Source organism: Hypanus sabinus, chromosome 5 (assembly GCF_030144855.1).
Source record: "Hypanus sabinus isolate sHypSab1 chromosome 5, sHypSab1.hap1, whole genome shotgun sequence".
Lineage (NCBI taxonomy): Eukaryota > Metazoa > Chordata > Chondrichthyes > Myliobatiformes > Dasyatidae > Hypanus > Hypanus sabinus.
Window position 1 is genome coordinate 46,477,161 of NC_082710.1, and position 19,909 is coordinate 46,497,069.

The 19,909-nt window shown below is 38.4% G+C and overlaps 1 protein-coding gene and 1 long non-coding RNA gene across 3 annotated transcripts in view; one reads left to right on the top strand and one right to left on the bottom strand.

The window, feature by feature from the left end:
* Window positions 1–4,981, top strand: part of LOC132394128 (selenocysteine insertion sequence-binding protein 2-like) — an 84,973-nt gene extending 79,992 nt beyond the window's left edge. For both annotated transcript variants that reach the window (XM_059969896.1, XM_059969897.1), the window contains exon 18: window positions 814–4,981. In XM_059969896.1, the coding sequence (XP_059825879.1) occupies window positions 814–986 (173 nt within the window). In that variant the 3' untranslated portion in view covers window positions 987–4,981. The remainder of the gene's footprint in view (window positions 1–813) is intronic.
* A 5,321-nt stretch (window positions 4,982–10,302) lies between these two features.
* Window positions 10,303–17,052, bottom strand: LOC132394130 (uncharacterized). Its single transcript, XR_009512189.1, has 3 exons — window positions 16,159–17,052; window positions 13,691–13,788; window positions 10,303–11,284 (listed from the first exon to the last, which is right to left on the bottom strand). It is a non-coding gene; the product is annotated as an uncharacterized LOC132394130 (long non-coding RNA).
* Between the last annotated feature and the right edge of the window lie 2,857 nt (window positions 17,053–19,909).

Genomic DNA, 19,909 nt, shown 5'->3' on the forward strand with positions numbered 1-19,909 from the left:
AACTCAAGATGATCAGCAAAATAGAGAAAGATATTTAACAGTTCCATCAACTAGAACTTATTCATAAAGAGCCAGCTAACTTGTGCAGAGTTTGCTTCTGCCAGTGTAGGTCACTCTCATGCCTCCTTGTAGCTGTGATCCAAAATATGAATTGAAGAGCTAAATATGAAAGGAAAAGTGTTCATGATGTCCCTACAGGTATTGATGTTAAGGCAGCATTAAAATCTCCATTTAAATTGAAGTGTCAAATGTGGTGACTTGATAATCATTGCAGGCCAATCACCTTGGTTCCAGGCCAAGTTTCCCTGGGCAGTATTGTAGGCAAAAACATTCTTTGATTGCTTCATCCCTTCCCTCATTATTAAGTGCTGCTGATGATAGTAGATGTTTTGTTCACTCTCAGCTCCGAGTAATGAAATAGAAGCAACTGATTTTCATTGTTACGATGGGAACATATAGTAGCAGCACACAAAATTTGGTATGAGTTATGTGGTTGTGTAATCATCAAGTTAAAATCTCAGTTCTGGAAAAAGTAGAATTTTGGATCTTTTAAGCCTTTTATATCATTACTCTTTTTAAAAGAAATTAATTTAAAAATCTGATATAATTTAGTAAATTAAGTTTTTAATATTCATGACATAATTTGCAACTTCATGAAATCATAGTTGATTGAAAAGGAAAGTTACCAGCCACATTTGAATTTAGTTAGAAAACCTGATCATTTACTTTCTCACCACTTTGTTTTCCCATAATTGTAATTATTTAGTTTGACATTCCCATGATTACTTATTGGTCTAATTGTTCCTCTTACAGTTACTACTTGGAAAACATTGCTGAAGAGTCAGTGTAATCCCAACCTGTCAGACACTGAAAACACTCAAACCTCAGAGAGTCTGTTCAGTAACTCAGAAGAAGAAACTGGCGATTCCATACAGGCTTTTCCAAAATCCATTCTTGATTTTGAATGTCAAGCAGCAATAAGATGACTAAATGAGCGTTGTTTGAAATAACACCTGTAAGATTTTTTGCATTTTGAAATAACACTGTAAGGTTTTCCTCAGTCCTAAGGAAAATTCCGCTATTATTCAGGAAATGGTGACTAAAATATACAGCAAATGAAATAATTGTCTCATAATTGAAGCATATGATTGGCAAAAGAATGATATTAATTGGAACAAAAAAAGCCCAAGTAAATCTTATTCAGTATGATGAATAGCTAAAGATGAGTTTGTTGCCCAGTGATTACCACAGAATGAGGTTGATGGTGGTAGTGGCATTTGGCACCACTGCAGCAGGCAACCTCAAAATAGTCCCAAAAATAAGTGTAATGTTGCAGATAGTCTATTTTCTTAGTGCACTTTTCTGAAATTCATGTCTTCCTGTCTTAATCATCAAGATATGGATTGGACAGAACCCATCTTGTAACAGGGAAGTGAGGAAATGTTTGGTAGCTGGAAACTGCAGTATCCTGGATAACATTATTGTGATATTGCTGATGTATCCAGACTCCCATACAAATTTATAAATAATTACTAAACTGTGGTAACTTTTCGTCTGTTGCATTAGATTTACATAAAACAATGGAGAGACTGGGCAACTTGAAATCATTAATGCATACTAGTACCAACTCAGGATCAGAATAACATATCAAAAATCTTGTACTGTATCATATTGTTTTACAACTCTTTGACCTTGAATATTCTGCAAATAACAAGCAACTTGCCTATGGTCATACTAGCTTGGAAACTTTCTCTTTGTAAATGTTCAAATGAGCATAAGTTAAATTTAACTGTGCTGAATCAATCAGCTGGCCCTTAGCACAAATTACACTAAATTTGGCTCCACGGTAGTGTGGTTAGTGCGATGCCATTGCAGATTGGGACGTTGGAGTTCAGAGTTCAGTCCCCACATCCTCTGTAAGGAGTCTCTGTACATCCTCCCGGTGGGTTTTCTCCAGGTCCTCCTGTTTCCTCTCACAGTACAAAGATGTACCAGGTTGATTAATTGGTCATAGTAAATTGTTCTGTGATTAGGTTAGGGTTAAATCAGTTTGTCAAGGGTTGCTGGGCAGAGCAGCTCATAAGACCGATTTTGCTCTGTATTTCTCAATAAAAAATAAAGTTTCAATTTTACTTAAATGATTGTTGCAAAATTTACACTGGACTACATGACCAGATAAGTTAATATACAAAAACACTCTTTTCCATTGTTTCTGAATAATTTAAACTTCAGAAACCTTATCCAAAACTTCTGATTAATAACTAGAGAAATGTAAATTTGCAAAGATTACTGCACATTGCTAAATGGCCGCCCCAGTTAACAATGGTGAATCCCATGATCTAGCTACATGTTACAAGAAAGCACTGCAACAAAATCAGGTAATATCTGATTTTTTAAAAACTTTTTGTCATTTAATACAGATTGGTTTTGTCAGTGGTTTTCTCATGATCAAAAGGTAATTTCAGTTCTGGTGAGTGAAATGATTTCTGACATAATCTCTTAAAGTTGGATGCTGACATCTATGCAATATGTTACCTGTAAATTTGCAGTTGAGAAAGTGAGGTGCTTTAAGCAAACAAAACATTTTTTTTCCAGATTTCTATCCCGTAATTTCACCGAAGTGCACATATAAGTAAAATTCAAGAAATTTTACTTACATCATTAAAGTAGCATTCTCTTAGATTTTTACCTGATCTGGAGCTGGAATCAATGGTGAAACGTGAAAGTAAGTTCAGTAATCTTTCGAGTAAAAATAGTCAATGTTGAAAAGGCTCAGCAGGTCAAATGTTTCCAATATTTGCTGTTGTTACTTGGTTTACTGATACTTGTTGTGCAATATATCACTACTGATTTTTGGATCCATTGAAATTCCAGCTTATGATACAAGGAGGTTTCATGGTGAAGAATAAATAATGTTATCAATACCTACTACATAAAATGATTTTGATAAAGTATTACTATGTTAGTGTGAATAGTTTATGATTCTCGAAGCTTGCACTTCTCCCTGCGTAAACTATTCCAAGTTTTAGACCTTGGCATGTGCATGAATGCTATAATACTGTGATACCTATCTTTAGAAAATGAAAGTGTCACAAGTTATAACCTAAACAGTCACATTATTATGCTGATTTATTGGTAATTTAACCTGAAGAATCTTCCATGTTTATCATCATTACTTTAGACAGGAGCTATGACATCAAACTGATAACACATACATCCAATAGTACCATAAAACTGATTTCATAAATCATTATTGTGTATGAGAGATCGAATGTGAGTTGGAAATGTTGACTTATTGAGGTTCAACAAACACTTGCAGTAGAGATTGGTGAATTGTGTAAAATGTTGTATGCCATTTAACTAAGGAAGAATGCAGAACTAAGTGTGTAAAGAGCTATCATCTAACCTTTAGCACTATCTTCAGGTATCTGATCACTTATTGATCTCGATTTATTTGATGCCATGGGATTTGAAATTATTACAGAGTTTTGTTATCGCAAAACTGTTGTCCCTCTTTTAACTGCTTTGCTTTGCTGCAGATTTTTCATCTTTGCCTGAAAGATGCGTAAGGCCGTTCATGGAAGGAAAATTATTAGGTTATTATATTCAAAAAGTGAAGCTCAAGAGGTTGATATTTAAGTTGTATGATTTAAAAAGAAATGGGTTCAGTCAGCTGTTAATTCAAGTCTTACTCCAGCATTCTTTAGAGCAGAATGTTTTACTTACTAAGGTTTAGAAAAATGATAGAACTAAGTGTGTTGATGAAGTCAGAGAAAGAATGTTCAAAAGTTGGGTTTGTTTTTAAAGTCCACTTTAATATTTTACAGCAGTGACTTACTGTTATTGCTAGGAGACAATGTACAACACATTAAACACCTGTTATGTATCATTTTAAATTACAATACTTTCTGGTGTTCTGAAAATTGATATCTTCAACTTATTGTTAGTTTCCTTTAAAACACCTATGAATTGTTTTACGTGTTTATTGCGATAGCAAATGTTACATTATAAATGAATTAGATTATGGGACAGCTTTATAATATTGTATGTGTTAGGTTATAGTCAACTCAGTTAATACTTTCATAAACTGTCAAGAAAAAAAATCTATACTACCACAAGTATTACTGCTCTCCTATAGTCAGTGCACAGTGGTTGAATTAATTGCCATACATCCTGCAAAAATATCAAACCAAAGAAAAATATTTTTGTTCCTTTCTTTTACCCCCTTTGGCTGAAAACATGCAAAAATAAAAATGCTTGGAGGAACAGCTGCACAGAGGACAAGCTAGCCATGGAATATTAAAAATTGTTCAAGACAGTTGCTGTTTCTCCATGCCACTTGTATCGAAACATTCTCTCATTGGTTCAAGTCCAAGACTTGGTTGTAATGGAGCTTGGGCATTTTCCAAGTCTGCAAAATGAATGTTCACTTATTCTTTAGGCAAACAAAATATTGTCAAACCAGCTGCAACAAATAGCTGTAAATGAGACTTGTATAATTTTGCTGCTATGATTTTACTGCTGTAAAATGAATCTAACAACCCCTTAACAGTTTAGATTTCCTTTTAAGGGAAAGTACTATAATTCTTGCTTGCTTTGTATTAAGGTCAAAAAAAGCTGTGATGCATTAAGAAGTGACTGGGAATACTGGGCACTGCTTGCTGATTTGTAATTCTACTGGTTTCATTGATTTGTTAAAGAAATTGTAAAACTCTGACTATTAATTTAAGTATATGTTCTGTAAATAATCAAACAAATTTTATGCTATAAAGCAGTTTGAATTGTTTTTTCATAATATAGAGGAACATCAGTACAAGTTTGTTTTGGGATTTCTTTCAAGGCCTAATTTAATTCCATACTTTATAAAAGCTAGTTTGATTATACATGATTGTTTAATTCTTAGTTTATAGATTTCTATTGAATAAAACTCTTAATGTTGCTGCTTTTGAATATTTTTGAAAAATAAACATTTTGATTCAAAGGGAAGAAGTGAATATATTTTGTTTTTTCCAGTGACAAAAATTCCACCTTCCTAGTGATCTCTTCTAGGGAAAAAAACCTGCTTTATGTATGTAAAATGGAGTATAGCTGACCAAGGTTATTCCACTGTAAATACTTTCCAAATGTATATAAGTGAAACGAATTCATACTTTTTGTATTCCAGCAGTTAATCAATGCTAAACTCGAGTTCCAGTCCTAATTTGTACTCAGATGGATTTGTGCTTAAGGATTCTCTGCATCTGGTTTTGCAAAGCAGAATTAGCAAGGAATCTTCTGGGAAAGCAGTAAGTGATATTTCTCCCAATTATATTAAACATTACTTCCCAAATCATTTTGATTGTTTGATTGACATAATGCTCAAGAAACAAGAGAAAATCTGCAGATGCTGGAAATCAGAGCATCCATCAACTGTATTTTTTTCCATAGATGCCGCCCGGCCTGCTGATTTCCTCCAGCAATTTGTGTGTGCTGCTAAAGAAACAAGGTCTCGATATCTTTTGCACTGCCTTAGTGGCTGGCTTATCACATGATAATGTTGCAAGTAGCCAGGAACTTTGTCAAAATGGTTCATCTACTTCAGGCAGAATCATAACAATCTTAGGTAACCCCTTAGGATCAAAGGTGGCTACAAACAGGGCAGGAAGCAGAAAGTGGCTGACAGAGCAGATAATTTGTGAAGCAATGCACCTCTTCCACTGTTACCACAGGGCCTCAGCCACTGCTGCATGCTCTCAGGTTTTTGGCTCCATCCCATTGGCGTGACACTATTACAGTTTGTGGCCTTTCATAGTTCAACTCTGGCACTGTCTGTAAGGAGTTTGTACATTCTCCACATGACCACACGGGTGCTCCAAAGACATGCTGGTTAGTAAGATAATTGAAAATTGTCCTGTGGTTAGGCTAGTGTTAATATTGTTGGATTGCTGGGCAGTGCAGCTTACTAGGACAGAAGGACTTGTTCTGCATTGCATCTCTAAAAGAAATTATTCCTTTTGACCATTTGTAGTATGGTCCTGAATAAAAAGGGAATTCCACTCAATTCAATAACCGTCTGTGGCCACACACTACACAGACCACTCTAATGCTCTGACTATTGCAACTAGGCACAAACTATTAAATGTGGCACAGTATGCAAAGCAGTCGGGTAATATCTATGAGGAATATGATGTAGTCACTTGCTCTAGCAATATTTCCATTGCTTGCTTTGATTATATTCCACTATTTAAGCATCACTAGAAGCATAGCACAATCCCTCTTCGTCTGCCAAAATTCCTCATCCTCGTACGAAGAAGTTAACTGTCAATTCAAATTTGCATAGGAAAGGTTTGCTTGCCAAGGGACTAGCTATGTATCCTCCAAAATTGCAATATAACAAAAAAGGTAACTGCCAAGCAATTAAAGCAACAATATTTGAGAGATTAATTTTGTCGCTTTTCTAGGTCAAATGTTTACATAATTAGTTTAATTTTTGCTTCCAATACTAGATGTAATGAATACATTTTAAATGGAGTTATGCAGAGACTCAAGTTTCTCTGCTTAATAGGCAATTTCTTCAGTTCAAACAAAATGCAAATTCAAGTGGATTTTTATAGAACATGACACCAGTCAATTAAAGTAGTCATTGATTGATGAAGGAATTTCACACCATTAGTTAAAAAAAAATCATTTGATTTACAGAGATTGAGATTAAATGCAGCTGATATCTGGAGTCAGATTTCGATAATGGACTTCAAAGAAAAGCTACGTAGATCTATTTTATAAATTATTAAATAAAAGGCTTCTTGAGAAAACATGCGTAATCTCAATAGAAGAAAGGTGATTTGCAAATGCATCAAATTGAATTGGTTGCCTGCTAAGCATGACTCAGGAAACCATTCTATTACAGCCCTCAAATGCATGTTGGTAGAAGTGTGCAGAGCCTAGTTGAAGGTACAAATATATTGGCTTTGGGACAATCTATCAGGTAAGATTAAGTTAAATGGAAGAATCTGACTGCAGCCTCATCTAACAGGTTAATTTAGCTTTTTACAATGCTAATCAGTAGATTATTTCCGTATTCCTGATTTTTGCTGCTCCATCATCTGTACACAGATTATATTTACATGATGCCTTTCATGTCCTTTTCAGGGGCTCTAAGTGCTTTACAACAAACGAAGTACTTTTGCAAAATGAGATGTTTCCACAAGTAATGATGTGATAATTACCAGGTAATCTGTTTTAATGATGTAGAATGAGGTATGATATTGGCCAAAATACCAGGGATAACTCCAGCAGTTACTTTTGAAGAATACTGGATACTTTATTTATACTATCGCGAGCTTTTGGTTTAACATCTAATTGATGCTAGCTTCAACACTACGGCACACCTTCAGTACTGCACTGGAGTGTCAGCTTAGTGCTCAAGTCTGTAATATTGGTATTGATACAGTGAGAAGTTTGTCTTGCGCATTGTTTATACAGATTGAATCATGACACTGAGCTAGAATAAGGTAAAACAATAGCAATGTAGAATAAAGCTACTGAAATAAATGCAATGCAGAAAAACAAAGTGAAAGATCATAATGAGGTAGATTGAGGCCAAGAGTACATTTAACTGTACAAGAGATCCATTCAAGTGTCTGATAACAGTGGGATAGAAAATGTCCTTCAGCCTGGCATGCATGCTTTCAGGCCATTGTACCTTCTGCCCAATAGGAAGTGAATTTCAGATTTTGCTGGCTGCTTTAGTGAGGCAGTATAGAGAGTCCATAGAAGGAAGGCTGGTTCCTGTAATGTGCTGAATTGCGCCCACAACTCTGCAGTCGCATGAAGAGCAGTTGCCATTACACATCCAGACAGAATGATTTGTATGATGCATCAATAAAAATTGGTAAGTGTCAATGGGAGACGGGAGTTTTTAAACCAAGAAAGCTAGAAATTCAGGTGCAATGCTGCTATCAAATTTATGACTAACCTTTTCTTCAGCAGTCTATTCAGGGATGATTTAAGTCCACTTGGTTTTGTGATTCTGTAGTGGCTTACACTCAGATTTACACACTCACAAAGTATCTGCTGTCCTGGGCATCTGTAATGAGTTGGCCATACTTTAGGTAAAAAAGTTCTCAATGTGTTGCTAGAAGTTGTGCACCAAAATGGGAGACCAGCATCTGATCTTGATTACTTTAAACTCTGACTAGCTAACAAAATGTATTACTCATGTTTGCTTCATTGTTTAACCCAATGGAGAACCAAAATACTTTGTTTTGGGGCTGAGAGCAAAATTGGATCAGCCATGATGAAATGGTGGAGAAGATGCAATAGGCCAAGTGTCCTAGTTCTGCTCCAATGTCTTATGGTCTCAAAATAAAACAAGGAAAAGGCCAAAGCATAAGTATCTGTCAGATTTGGAGTATGAAATCAGGCAACTTGGTTCAGGAATCAGAACCTCTTCTGGAAATAGATGACACCTGTCCTCCAGATTTCAAAACCTCTTTAATACAAGAGGCTTAAATGGGGCGGGATTTCTTCAGTGCATCCAAGGGAAGTTCTTGAAACAGTATGTGAAGTCACACTAGAAGAGAAAACTTACTGGACCTGACTTGGGAAATGAACAAGACCAAATGACAAACGTGACAATAGGTTATGAGTAAGGATTAAATTTTGTGGAAAAGCCCTACATTGTGAAGATGGCAAATTACAACAGGATAAGACAGGAGCTAAGGATTGGGAACAGCTGATGTTAGATAAGACTACGTCTGAGATGTGGGAGTTGTTCAAAAACCTGTGGATCAAAGTTTAGGATAATCACCTTCTGGTAAGGAGCGAGGACAAGAATGAGAAATTTCGATGACCTGAGAAGTACTAAATTTAGTCAGAGGGGAAATAGAACCATATAAAGATTCAGACTGGGCCATTGTAGAATATAAGGAAAGCAACAAAGAGCTCAAGCAGGTGATTAGGAAGACCATATAGGGCCGGGAGGTTTCCTTGTTGAACAATATCAGGGAGAATCCCAAAGGATTATATAACTTGATTTTTTTTTTAAAGGGGTTAACTAAGGGAAGAAAGGTCAACTCGAGGATAAAGGAAGGAATTGGTGCCTGCAATCAGAGCAAGTGGCTGAGGTACTAAATGAGTACCTTTGTGTTTGAATATACCAAGAAGGATTTGGAGGATGGAGAAAGCTGACTGGAGCATGCTAATGTGTTAGGTTGATTCCGAAGATAAAGGTGCATGGGATGCAGGTTGAATCGCAAGTCTGGATTTGGAACTGACTTGCCTATTGAAAACAGTAGGGGTAGAAGACTTATTCTGGCTAGAGGTCCACAACCAGTAGTGTTTTGCAATGGCCAGTGCTGGAATCTTTGTGATACACTGTATGTCAATGACTTGGATGAAAATGTAAATGGGTGGATTTGCAAGTTTAGGGATGACACCAAGATTGGTGGAATTGTGGACAGTGTAAAGAAAGTATCAAAGAATACAGCAGGATAGCAATCAGTTACAGGTAGAGGCAGAGAAGTGACAGGTGAAGTTTAATCCAGGCAGATGCAAGGTGTGGTACTTTAGGAGGTCAAATGAAAGAAGTATGCAATTAATGATGGACAATTTAATAGCATTAAGTACAAAGGGATCCCATGGTCAATCCATAGTTCACTGAAAGTGGTGAGGTAAGTGGATAAGGTGATAACGAAGTTGTATGACATACTTGCATGCATTGGTAGGTGTGTTCATTGCAAGAATAAGGAAGTCATGCTGCTGCTAGATATCATTTAATCAGACTGCACTTGGTCTAATTGTGTGCAGTTCAAATAACCCCACTATAGGAAGGATATGGAGACTGGACAGGGTACAGGAGAGGTATACAAGATGCTGCCTGGATTAGACAGAATGATCTATAAATAAAGGTTGGACAAATTTGGGTTATTCTCCCTAGTGCTTTGGAGACTGAGGGGAGTTAACGAGAGGTGTAGATGTTGTAGACAGAAGGTTGGGGAAGGGAGTGGGGACAGAGTTTAAAGGTGATTTGACGGTTAAGTTTTTTTAAAAAACAGAGTGGTAGGTGCCTGGAATGTTTTACTAGTCGAGCATACAGTTTGGTGCAGTTTAGACACAGGAATATGAAAGGAATGGAAACAACACAGGAGAATATTTAGCCACAATTGCATCAAGATCAATGTAATAGTGTGAGACAAATGGCCAGTGAGTGCACTAAGGTACTGACTTATGTTCATTTTTCAACATCTTCAAGTTTTTTGCTTGGATTATTATGATAAACCTCTTTGGTGTTATTGATCTTCAGTGTTACCAAGAGTGGAAAGAAACTGTTTACTCACGAAAAAACTGCATCATTGATGACTCAAATAGTTCTGAAAATCTCAGCACTTTATTTAAAATTCATAGGATCACATTCATAATTCTGCAGCTTCCATTAGAAGAATAAATATCTTTACAACATACAAAACATTTTTGGCATGCACCATAAATTCAGAAGTTCCAAAGATTGGCACCCAAGTAGTGACTAAGTTTAACTTTTCAGAGAAAGCAGGAGTTACAATCTGGCCATGATATCTCCAGGACTAAGGCACTTTTTCATTAATCATTATGCAACATCATGGCAAGTTTTATAGTTATATGGTTTGTTATTGTTTTTTTTTTGGAAATCCGTGTAAATAAGGTTCCTTGATTTTATAAACACAAACATCCCTGGTCCAAAACCAGTAAATAATCCAGAATGCTAAAATGATTCCAATCTCCAGCAATGAGGGAAAGGATTTGTTGGAAAATGAATTTCACTTCCCAGTAAAATCACCTCTTATCATAATATTTTTACACCAGCAATGAAACCAAGACTAATATCCCACATAGAGATTTATTTACAAAGGCATGTAGTTTATGCTTTTGCAAACTTCACGGTTGCAAAGCAACAATAATTGTAACTTGTAAACCGTGAATTACTTCAGTTTCCACTGTTTCTGTGAAAGTGCCATATTTAATGAGTAACAAGATCTACAGATTATGTCAATTTTATGGTACTGTGGATTGGAATCAAAGAACCATGCATATAGCTCATTGCAGACTGTTAAACAGTCTTAGAATCAACATGACGAGTAACAGTTATAAGTTACATGTTCAGCAAATTATGCATTATTCTTTTAAGTCCATGATCAAAAATGAGCTCTACTGTCCACGATAAAGTTAAATTTATTCGCTTGCTGGTGTTTGTGGGAAAATGGCAGATGATTTTCATTAAACAAAAATCCTTTGTGCATCTCATTCTGGGTTCTTCTCAATCACAACTGTCCTGTAAGAGATTAAAAATAAACTGGTTATATCATTGTTAGATTGTGGTCAGATTAAAATACTCCACTGTACCAAAAGGATAGAGGTACAGCTAATTAGTTTAATATACCATGTAAAACACAGGCTGGTGCCTGAAAATTGACACATGATGTTTTCCCAAACTTCTCTGTAATGTTAGAGGAAACTCGCTTTATTATAGCAAGTCAAGGAAAATTCGGATATTGATCCAGATTGTTTTAAGTAAAGCTCAGTTCTAGCAGGCAGTAGTCTGATAATGTATTCTGAATCAAGCAATATTCCATGTTGAGATCAGGCGGAAAAGCAAAGAGAAACATTGAGGTTTTGTGACAGGAGAGGATTAACTGAGTGAAGTAATTTAACCAAAGATGTGCATTTCTGCTCTTCCTTTTCTTTTGAACCAGGTTGAATTAATTTCTCAGATTTACTTTTCTTGAATTTGTTGATTATCCCCTCATATGCCTTCCAAGGGTCAAAAGACCAGGGTTCATAACCTTTTAGTATCAGCACAGAATACTAATACAGTAAATAGAAGCACTGTTTGTTCTTTACCTCGCCATCCCCAGCACATTACTTGCATTATGTTGACCAGACAGAATTATTCAAATTCCAGTGAAAGTACAATTCATTTAGTGTATGGCTTCCATCAACTCTATACTGAGCATTTCCTGCCCTTGTGTTCTGAGTGGCACTCAATAGCGTAGACAATGGAAAATTGCCAGTAGAATCCAAAGGAGTGGGAAGGGAAAGAACCTTGTTACTGTAAAAGAATGGTAACTTGTCACGACTGTTCCTGTTTGCTACCCCACTGCAACAGGTAAACTGTCAGGGAAATTCACCGGTGTACATCTATCATTTGATTTAATTATCTAGCAAAAATCTCATGCAAAGTTAATATAAATCAACATCATGTGCCGTATCAATCTTACAATGATTTACAAACATCACAATTTTTTGTTCATAATTGATTTGTTACTACTTCTGGATTACCAATTCTATTGAAATATCTGCACAGAACATCAGCCAACTTTCTATTCTTTAAACACCTGGGTGACACATTCACATTTAGTCCATCTCCAACCATGAGCTGCAGGTTTTCAGTGTTCCATAAAGGGAACTAGCCAACAGTTGTTAACTTTATCTACCTGAATATTTCTGACTTTAACGTGGGACTCCCTGCCAGTATTACCTTCGTCCCCTCTTCTAATAATTTCCAGGTAACCGGGAATGTAAAAATCGTGTTTCTGGTGTGTGCAATTTGCCTACCTCTTCAGATTCAAGCCAATTGCTTCTATAACAGTTTTATCTCCCCATTTATCTTTCTCTTTCCTGTTATTAGGAATTACCCCTCCCCTTTTCATTTTTCCCACCTCGAATGTTCCAGACATAAATCCTTATCAAAATCCTTTGGAATGTCTGATCCACTCTACTCTTCTGCCAATGCTCCAGGCATGAGCTGAATGATTCCTCTGTCTTGCCAATGTCTATATCTCCTTTCATCCTCTTCATTACCTACACTCCAAATTTAGACAAATATCTCCTTATCTGCTTAGGTTTGATAGAGTACCTTTTGGGATTTGACTATTCTAAATGTGTGGTCCAAATAGGATTTGTTTTACGCTGCTACCAGCACAATGGAAAAGTCATAAAAACAGGTTTGCATTGTTGTCAACACATTTGTAAATATTCAGTGAAGTCCAGCTTGCTGATGAGCAGTCACTGCCACAATAAAATGAACTGAAATGCAGTATTTTCCCAGACCTCGAGTTTCCATTCTCAGTTACGTGTCAGGTGAAATAACAGGGTACTGGAAGATTGCAAGTTTGAGGCACTCAAGACAACCCTCAGAACCCTGATGCTTCCCTTAGCAACCAACACTGTGTCCCATTGCAGTGGATTGTCTGGGCTCATAAACAGAGAACAATAGAACCAAATGCAGGAGTGCAGGGAAGGCTCATTGTCAACAAATTAATCAAAAAAAACAGAGCATATTGTTTCTTAAATTTAATGCTTGGGAAAAAAAATTATAGGCATCCGTTTGTCTCGAGAGACCATGGAATTGTGCCTTGGAAAGTTTCCAGGGCACAGGCCCGGGCAGGGTTGTAAGGAAGACCGGCAGTTGCCCATGCTGCAAGTCTCCCCTCTCCACGCCACTGATGTTGTCCAAGGGAAGGGCAAGGGCCAATATAGCTTGGCACTGGTGTCGTCGCAGAGCAATGTGTGGTTAAGTGCCTTGCTCAAGGACACAACACAGATTATTGAGCCTAAAACTACTAGCTGGAAAAACAAGCAATTTTCACATTGCTGTGGCTCCAATGCTTGAGCCCTGTGCAGTTAACAAGGACCTGTTAAGGAAATAATGGATGTATTTTGTGTTGTTTCTTCCTACCAATGACTTTATCCAAGCCTGCATCACTTTTTCATGATCATCGACTGCTTTCCTCCATTTCATCAGTTCCTTTGACCATTTGCTTTTAGCAAGAGCATCTAAATCAGAAACAAAGTAAATTCATTAGCTAATTTCAACAAATATAATTGCAGCTGACCATAACTGGAAATTAACGGCTCATATTCAAACAAATCTTCCTCGTTTGCATGAAATCATGTCAACTTGTATGAAAGCAGGGAGATGAAATGAATTGGTGTGCATCTGTTCCAATTCCATGCTACGGAAAGGAAGTACATACTTCATACCAACTTACTATTTATTTGCCAGTGGCAGGCAAAATTAAAATACTGCCACGTACCAGGAGATCCGATCTGTGCCAACTTAAAGGAAAATCGTCAAACTGTCACTGAGTTGGGGGGGGGGGTGTCTGTGCATTTTACTTAAAGAAAACAACAGGACCAAAAACAAAATTATTAAAAATAACCATTAGAACAAAACAAAATCTGCATAATCTATAGATACCCAAGAACTTCATTTTTTGAAACCACAGTGCCTTGGTTTGCCACAATACTCTGACTTAGTGGACAAAACTGGCCATTAAGTGTTGCACTACATGAGCTTTGAGTTAGAGATTACGATAAAACACACAGATAAATAAAATTGGATTTTTCCATTATTACCCTGCCGAGCATTACAATTTTCACTGCAAATAACCTATACAGGGGTTATAATAGAAAATACATATTTAATAAACCCCAAGCAACAAAGGGGATGATTAGCAAAAACATAATATATTGGAATAGTTTTAAAATCAATCTCACGTAGCCAGCTTTGGGGTTGCCTGTGAGCAATAATATCAGTCACACTGACTCTTCCCCATACATTGCAAAGAACATTTAAAATAGGAGTGGGACCAGGCCAACCGGTCCTTCAAGCCTGTTCTGCCATTTAACACTGATCTAATCATAACTTCAGCTCCACTTTTCTGTCAATCCCTCAGAACCCTTGATTCTATTACTATCCAGAGTTCTATTTGGATATTGAAACATACTCCATCTACACAGTTTCTTGGGAAGGAAAATTCCAAAGATTTAATACCTTTAAGAGAAGCATTTCCTCCTCATCTTAGATTTAATTGGGTGACTTGTTCTGAAATCATACTCCTAAGATTTGGGTTTGCCTATAAGGGGAAATAGCTTCTCAGTCTCCATTGGGTCAAGCCCCTCAGAACTTTGTAAACGTCAATAAAATCCTCTCACATTCAGCTGAACTCCAATAGGAATAGGCTCAACTAACTAATTTTCTTCATATGATGAGCCATTCATACCAAGAATCAAGCCAGTGAGCCTTTTTTCTCCTTATAACTCCAGCAGTAGATATTTAACTTCCCCCTTCTCTCAGCTGCTCTCCAGTACTTCTTACATACCTTACATTCATATAATACCCTCCAGCTGCTTAAGAACTCTGTAAAGAGGGTAAAAAGGGAGGACCTACCTTGGTCTCATATTAAACCTCCATTCAGTTTCCTCCATATTGTTCCAAAACTTCCTAACATTCTCCAGATCTAAACCATCTTTGCAGCTCTCTAGTGCTACCACATCTTTCTCATAATGGGGTAGTCAAAACTGTATGCACTTCTCCAACTGTGACCTACCTGGTGTTTCATAACCATTTTCATTACCTCTTGACTCGTGTTCAATGCCTTGACTAATAAAGGCATGCATCCCAAGACTTGATCATCTTCTCCATCTGCCCTGGTATCTTAAGTGATCTAACAATGTGTATTTGAAGGTCCCACTGTATCTTATACTTCATGGCATAATGCCATTTCCCTGCCTCTCTCAACTGCATTACTTAATGTTTTCAAAGTGAATCCCAGTTCTGGTTAGGCATATTCAATTATTTCCAATCTTACTCAAATTATGGGTCAACAGCTGGTTCAAAGAAGGTGTATAGAAGACAATGCCAGCAAAAGCAATGCTTGATGTATCTAAAAATAAGAATCTTACCAGGTGAGGACTTGTCAGTCAATACCATGCTCCCAACTCTTAAGACAACTTTTGACAAGGGAGAGAAGGATGAAATACTGTTGACTTGCTTTAGCACTAACAACACACAGTTTATCATCCACATAAAACATTCTACTTGACTGGCTGCCCAACTCCATTTGCAGTGTCAGTTGTCCATAAGATTTAGCACAGGATCTGACCAACTCTTTGCTGTGTTTTCAAAACCATGTCCTAGAAAGTTGGGCACATGAGAAAGCTCCCTCACCATCCCGGTAGGTGGAAACAAGGTGCTTCTTTCAGTTGGGACAGTTCATTTCAAGTGCAATAAATGCTAAAGTGCTAAAAATAACTTTTAGGCTAGGCTCCTATTGTTTATTTATTTTAAATTTTTTCTCCATTTCTATCCAAAAGAAAACCTGCAGGCACCACACTAATGTCAATTATTATTTCATGGCTTACCTTCAACACTGATGAGCACATTTGACATTGCAGTCCCCTTTTTGGATATAACGTGACAATGATATTGTGTGTCAACAGTTACTATGTCCTTCAACCAGCTGATGACATGGATTCGCCCATCTTTTAATAACTGAGTTTGGTGCTTAACAGAATCAGTCACCCTTTCGCCATTTCTCTTCCAAATGAAATGTAAACCTTTGGGTCCTGTGGAAAGCAAGAGTTCGGTAAACACCACAATCTCTCAGTTATTTCTCCAAGTTAGTCTATTTAAGGCTCCTGTCACCATCTCATCCAATCAGGAGTGACCACCCATGAGTAGTGGTGGACATCCAAGTTTGCAATCTCTGGATTGCTGCCTGTGCCATGTGCCAGTGAGGATATGATTTCTATAGGATGGTTTGACAGATGAATGTATGGCTGAAGGGGGCAAGGTTTCACATTTCTGGATCAATGGGGAAGGTATACACTGTACAGAAAAGGAGGGGCTTACCTGAACCTGAGGAGGACCAATAACCTCAGCTTTGCTAGAGCCGTGAGGGAGGGTTTAAACTAACTCAACAGGGGGCTCAGAACAGGACTGATGGAGCTGAGGATGGGGTAGTTGGTGATGCAAGCAGAGGGAGTATGTTGTAACACTGTAAGGAAGGACGGACAGATAAAAGGGCAAAATTGCAGTCGGTGGGATGACTTTAAGTGTAACAGGGTTCTAAAATCAAAAAGGGTGATGAATACAGGACTGAAGGTGTTATATTTGAATGCATGCAGTACTTAAAATTAAGATAGATGGTCTTGTAGCGTGCTTAGAGATTGGCTGGTATGATGCTGTGAGCACCTGAGCCATAGCTGAAGAACATCACATTTGGGAGCTTAACATCTGAGGATACACATTGTATCAAAAAGATAGGCCTAGGGTGGGGGGGTGGGGGGGCAGTGGTTGGGTAGGGTGGCTCCATTGACACAAGATGAAGTCAAATCCTGATAAAGTGGTGATATCGGATTAGAAGATATTGAATCTTTGTGGGTAGAGTTAAAATAGTGCAAAGGTAAAAAGACGCTGATAGGAATCACAGACCAGGAAGTTCCACTTTTGGCGAATGGAGCCAAGGTGCTCTAAAAAGCGACCCCCCAATTTACGGCAGGCCTCACCAAAGTAGATGAGGCCACACCAGCAGCGCCAGACTCAACAGATGATCACAGCAGATTCGCAGGTGAAGTGTTGCCTCACCTGGAAGGACTCTTGGAGGCCTGAATAGAGGTGAATGTGCAGGTGTAGGACTTGCAGGGATACGTGCTGGAAGGGAGATTAGTGAGGAAGGATGAATGGACAGAGAGTAATGGAGGGGGAGATCCCTGTGGAAAGCCAGGAGGGGGGATCGTAAAGAAATGTTTGGCAGTAGGATCCCTTTGAGGATGGCGGAAGTTGCGGAGAATGATGTGTTGGATTCGGAGGTTCGTGGGGTGGTACGCAAGAACAAGAGGAACTCTATCACTCTTAAGGCAGCAGGAAGATGTGGTTAGTGTGGATGTTGAGGAAATGGAGGAGATGCGGGTGAGGGCATCATCAATGGTGGAGGAATAGAAACCCCATTCTTTGAAGGAGGTAATGATAAAGATCTAAAAGATTATAAGAAGGAGTTTAAGAAGGAAATTAAGAGAGCCAGAAGGGGCCATGAGAAGGCCTTAGCGAGCAGGATTAAGGAAACCCCCAAGGCATCCTACAAGTATGTGAAGAGCAAGAGGATAAGATCAAGAGAGAATAGGACCAACCAAGTGTGACAGTGGAAAAGTGTGTATGGAACCTGAGGAGGTAGCAGAAGTAGTACATGAATACCTTGCTGCAATATTCACTATGGAAAAGGATCTTGGTGATTGTAGGGATGACTTAGAGTGGACTAAAAAGCATGAGCATGTAGATATTAAGGAAAGGGATGTGCTGAAGCTTTTGGAAAGCATCAAGTTGTATAAGTCAACAGGACCGGATGAAATGTACTCCAGGCTACTGTGGGAGGTGATTACTGAGCCTCTGGTGATGATCTTTGCATCATCAATGGGGACGGGGGAGTTCCCAAAGGATTGGAGGGTTGCAGGTGTTCTTCCCTTATTCAAGAAAGGAAGTAGAGATAGCCTAGGAAATTATAAGAACAGTGAGTCTTACTTCAAGTTGATGGAGAAGATCCTGAGAGGCAGGATTTATGAACATTTGGAGAGGCATAATATGATCAGGAAAAGTCAGCATGGCTTTGTCAAAGGCAGGTCATGCCTTATGCACATGATTGAATTTTTTGAGGATGTGACTAAACACGTTGATGAAGGTAGAGCAGTAGATGTAGTGTATATGTATTTCAGCAAGGCATTTGACAAGGTACCCCATGCAAGGCTTATTGAGAAAGTAAGGAGGCATGGGATCCAAGGGGATATTGCTTTGTGTATCCAGAACTGGCCCACAGAAGGCAAAGAGTAGTTGTAGACAGGTCATATTCTGCATGGAGGTCAGTGGCCAGTGGTGTGCCTCAGGGATCTGTTCTGGGAACCTTACTCTTCATGATTTTTATAAATGACCTGAATGAGGAAGTTGAGGGATGGGTTAATAAATTTGCTGATGACACAAAGGTTGGGGGTGTTGTGGATATTGTGGAGGGCTGTCAGAGGTTACAACGGGACATTGATAGGATGCAAAACTGAGCTGAGAAGTGGCAGATGGAGTTTAAGACAGGTAAGTGTGAGGTGGTTCATTTTGGTAGGTTAAATATGATGGCAGAATATAGTATTAATGGTAAGACTCTTGCCAGGGTGGAGGATCAGAGGGATCTTGGGGTCCAAGTCCATAGGACACTCCAAGCAGCTGCGCAGGTTGACTCTGTGGTTAAGAAGGCATACGGTGTATTGGCTTTCATCAACCGTGGGATTGAGTTCAAGAGCCGAGAGGTAATGTTACAGCTATATAGGACCCTGGTTAGACCCCACTTGGAGTACTGTGCTCAGTTCTGGTCACCTCACTACAGGAAGGATGTGGAAACTATAGAAAGGGTGCAGAGGAGATTTACAAGGATGTTGCCCGGATTGGGGAGCATGCCTTATGAGAATAGGTTGAGTGAATTCAGCCTTTTCTCCTTGGAGCAACGGAGGATGAGAGGTGACCTAATAAAGGTGTACAATTTAATGAGAGGCATGGATTGTGTGGATAGTCAGAGGCTTTTCCCCAGGGCTGAAATGGCTAGCATGAGTGGGCACAGTTTTAATGTGCATAGAAGTAGGTACAGAGGAGATGTGAGGGGCTAAGTTTTTTTTTTACGCAGAGAGTGGTGACCACATGGAATGGGCTGCCAGTAATGGTGGTGGAGGTGGATACAATAGGAGACTCCTGGATAGGTAAATGGAGCTTAGAAAAATCGAGGGCTATGGGTAACCCTAGGTAATTTCAGCACAGCATTGTGGGCTGTAGGGCCTGTATTGTGCTGTAGGGTCTCTATGTTTCTATCTCTGATGTCCTGGAAAGGAAAGCCTCATTCTGGAGATGGAGGAAAAGGGAATAGCATTCTTACTGGACACATTGTGGGAAGTATAGTCAAGATAACTGTGGGAATCATATTTATAAAAGATGATGGTTGACAGTTTGTTTCCAGAGATGGAGACAGAGAGATCAAGAAAGGGGAGGGAGATGCTGAAGTGGGCCAAGTGAATTTAAGGGCAGGATGGAAGTTGGAGGCAAAGTTGATGAAATTGACAAGCTCTGCATGGGTGCATGAAGCAG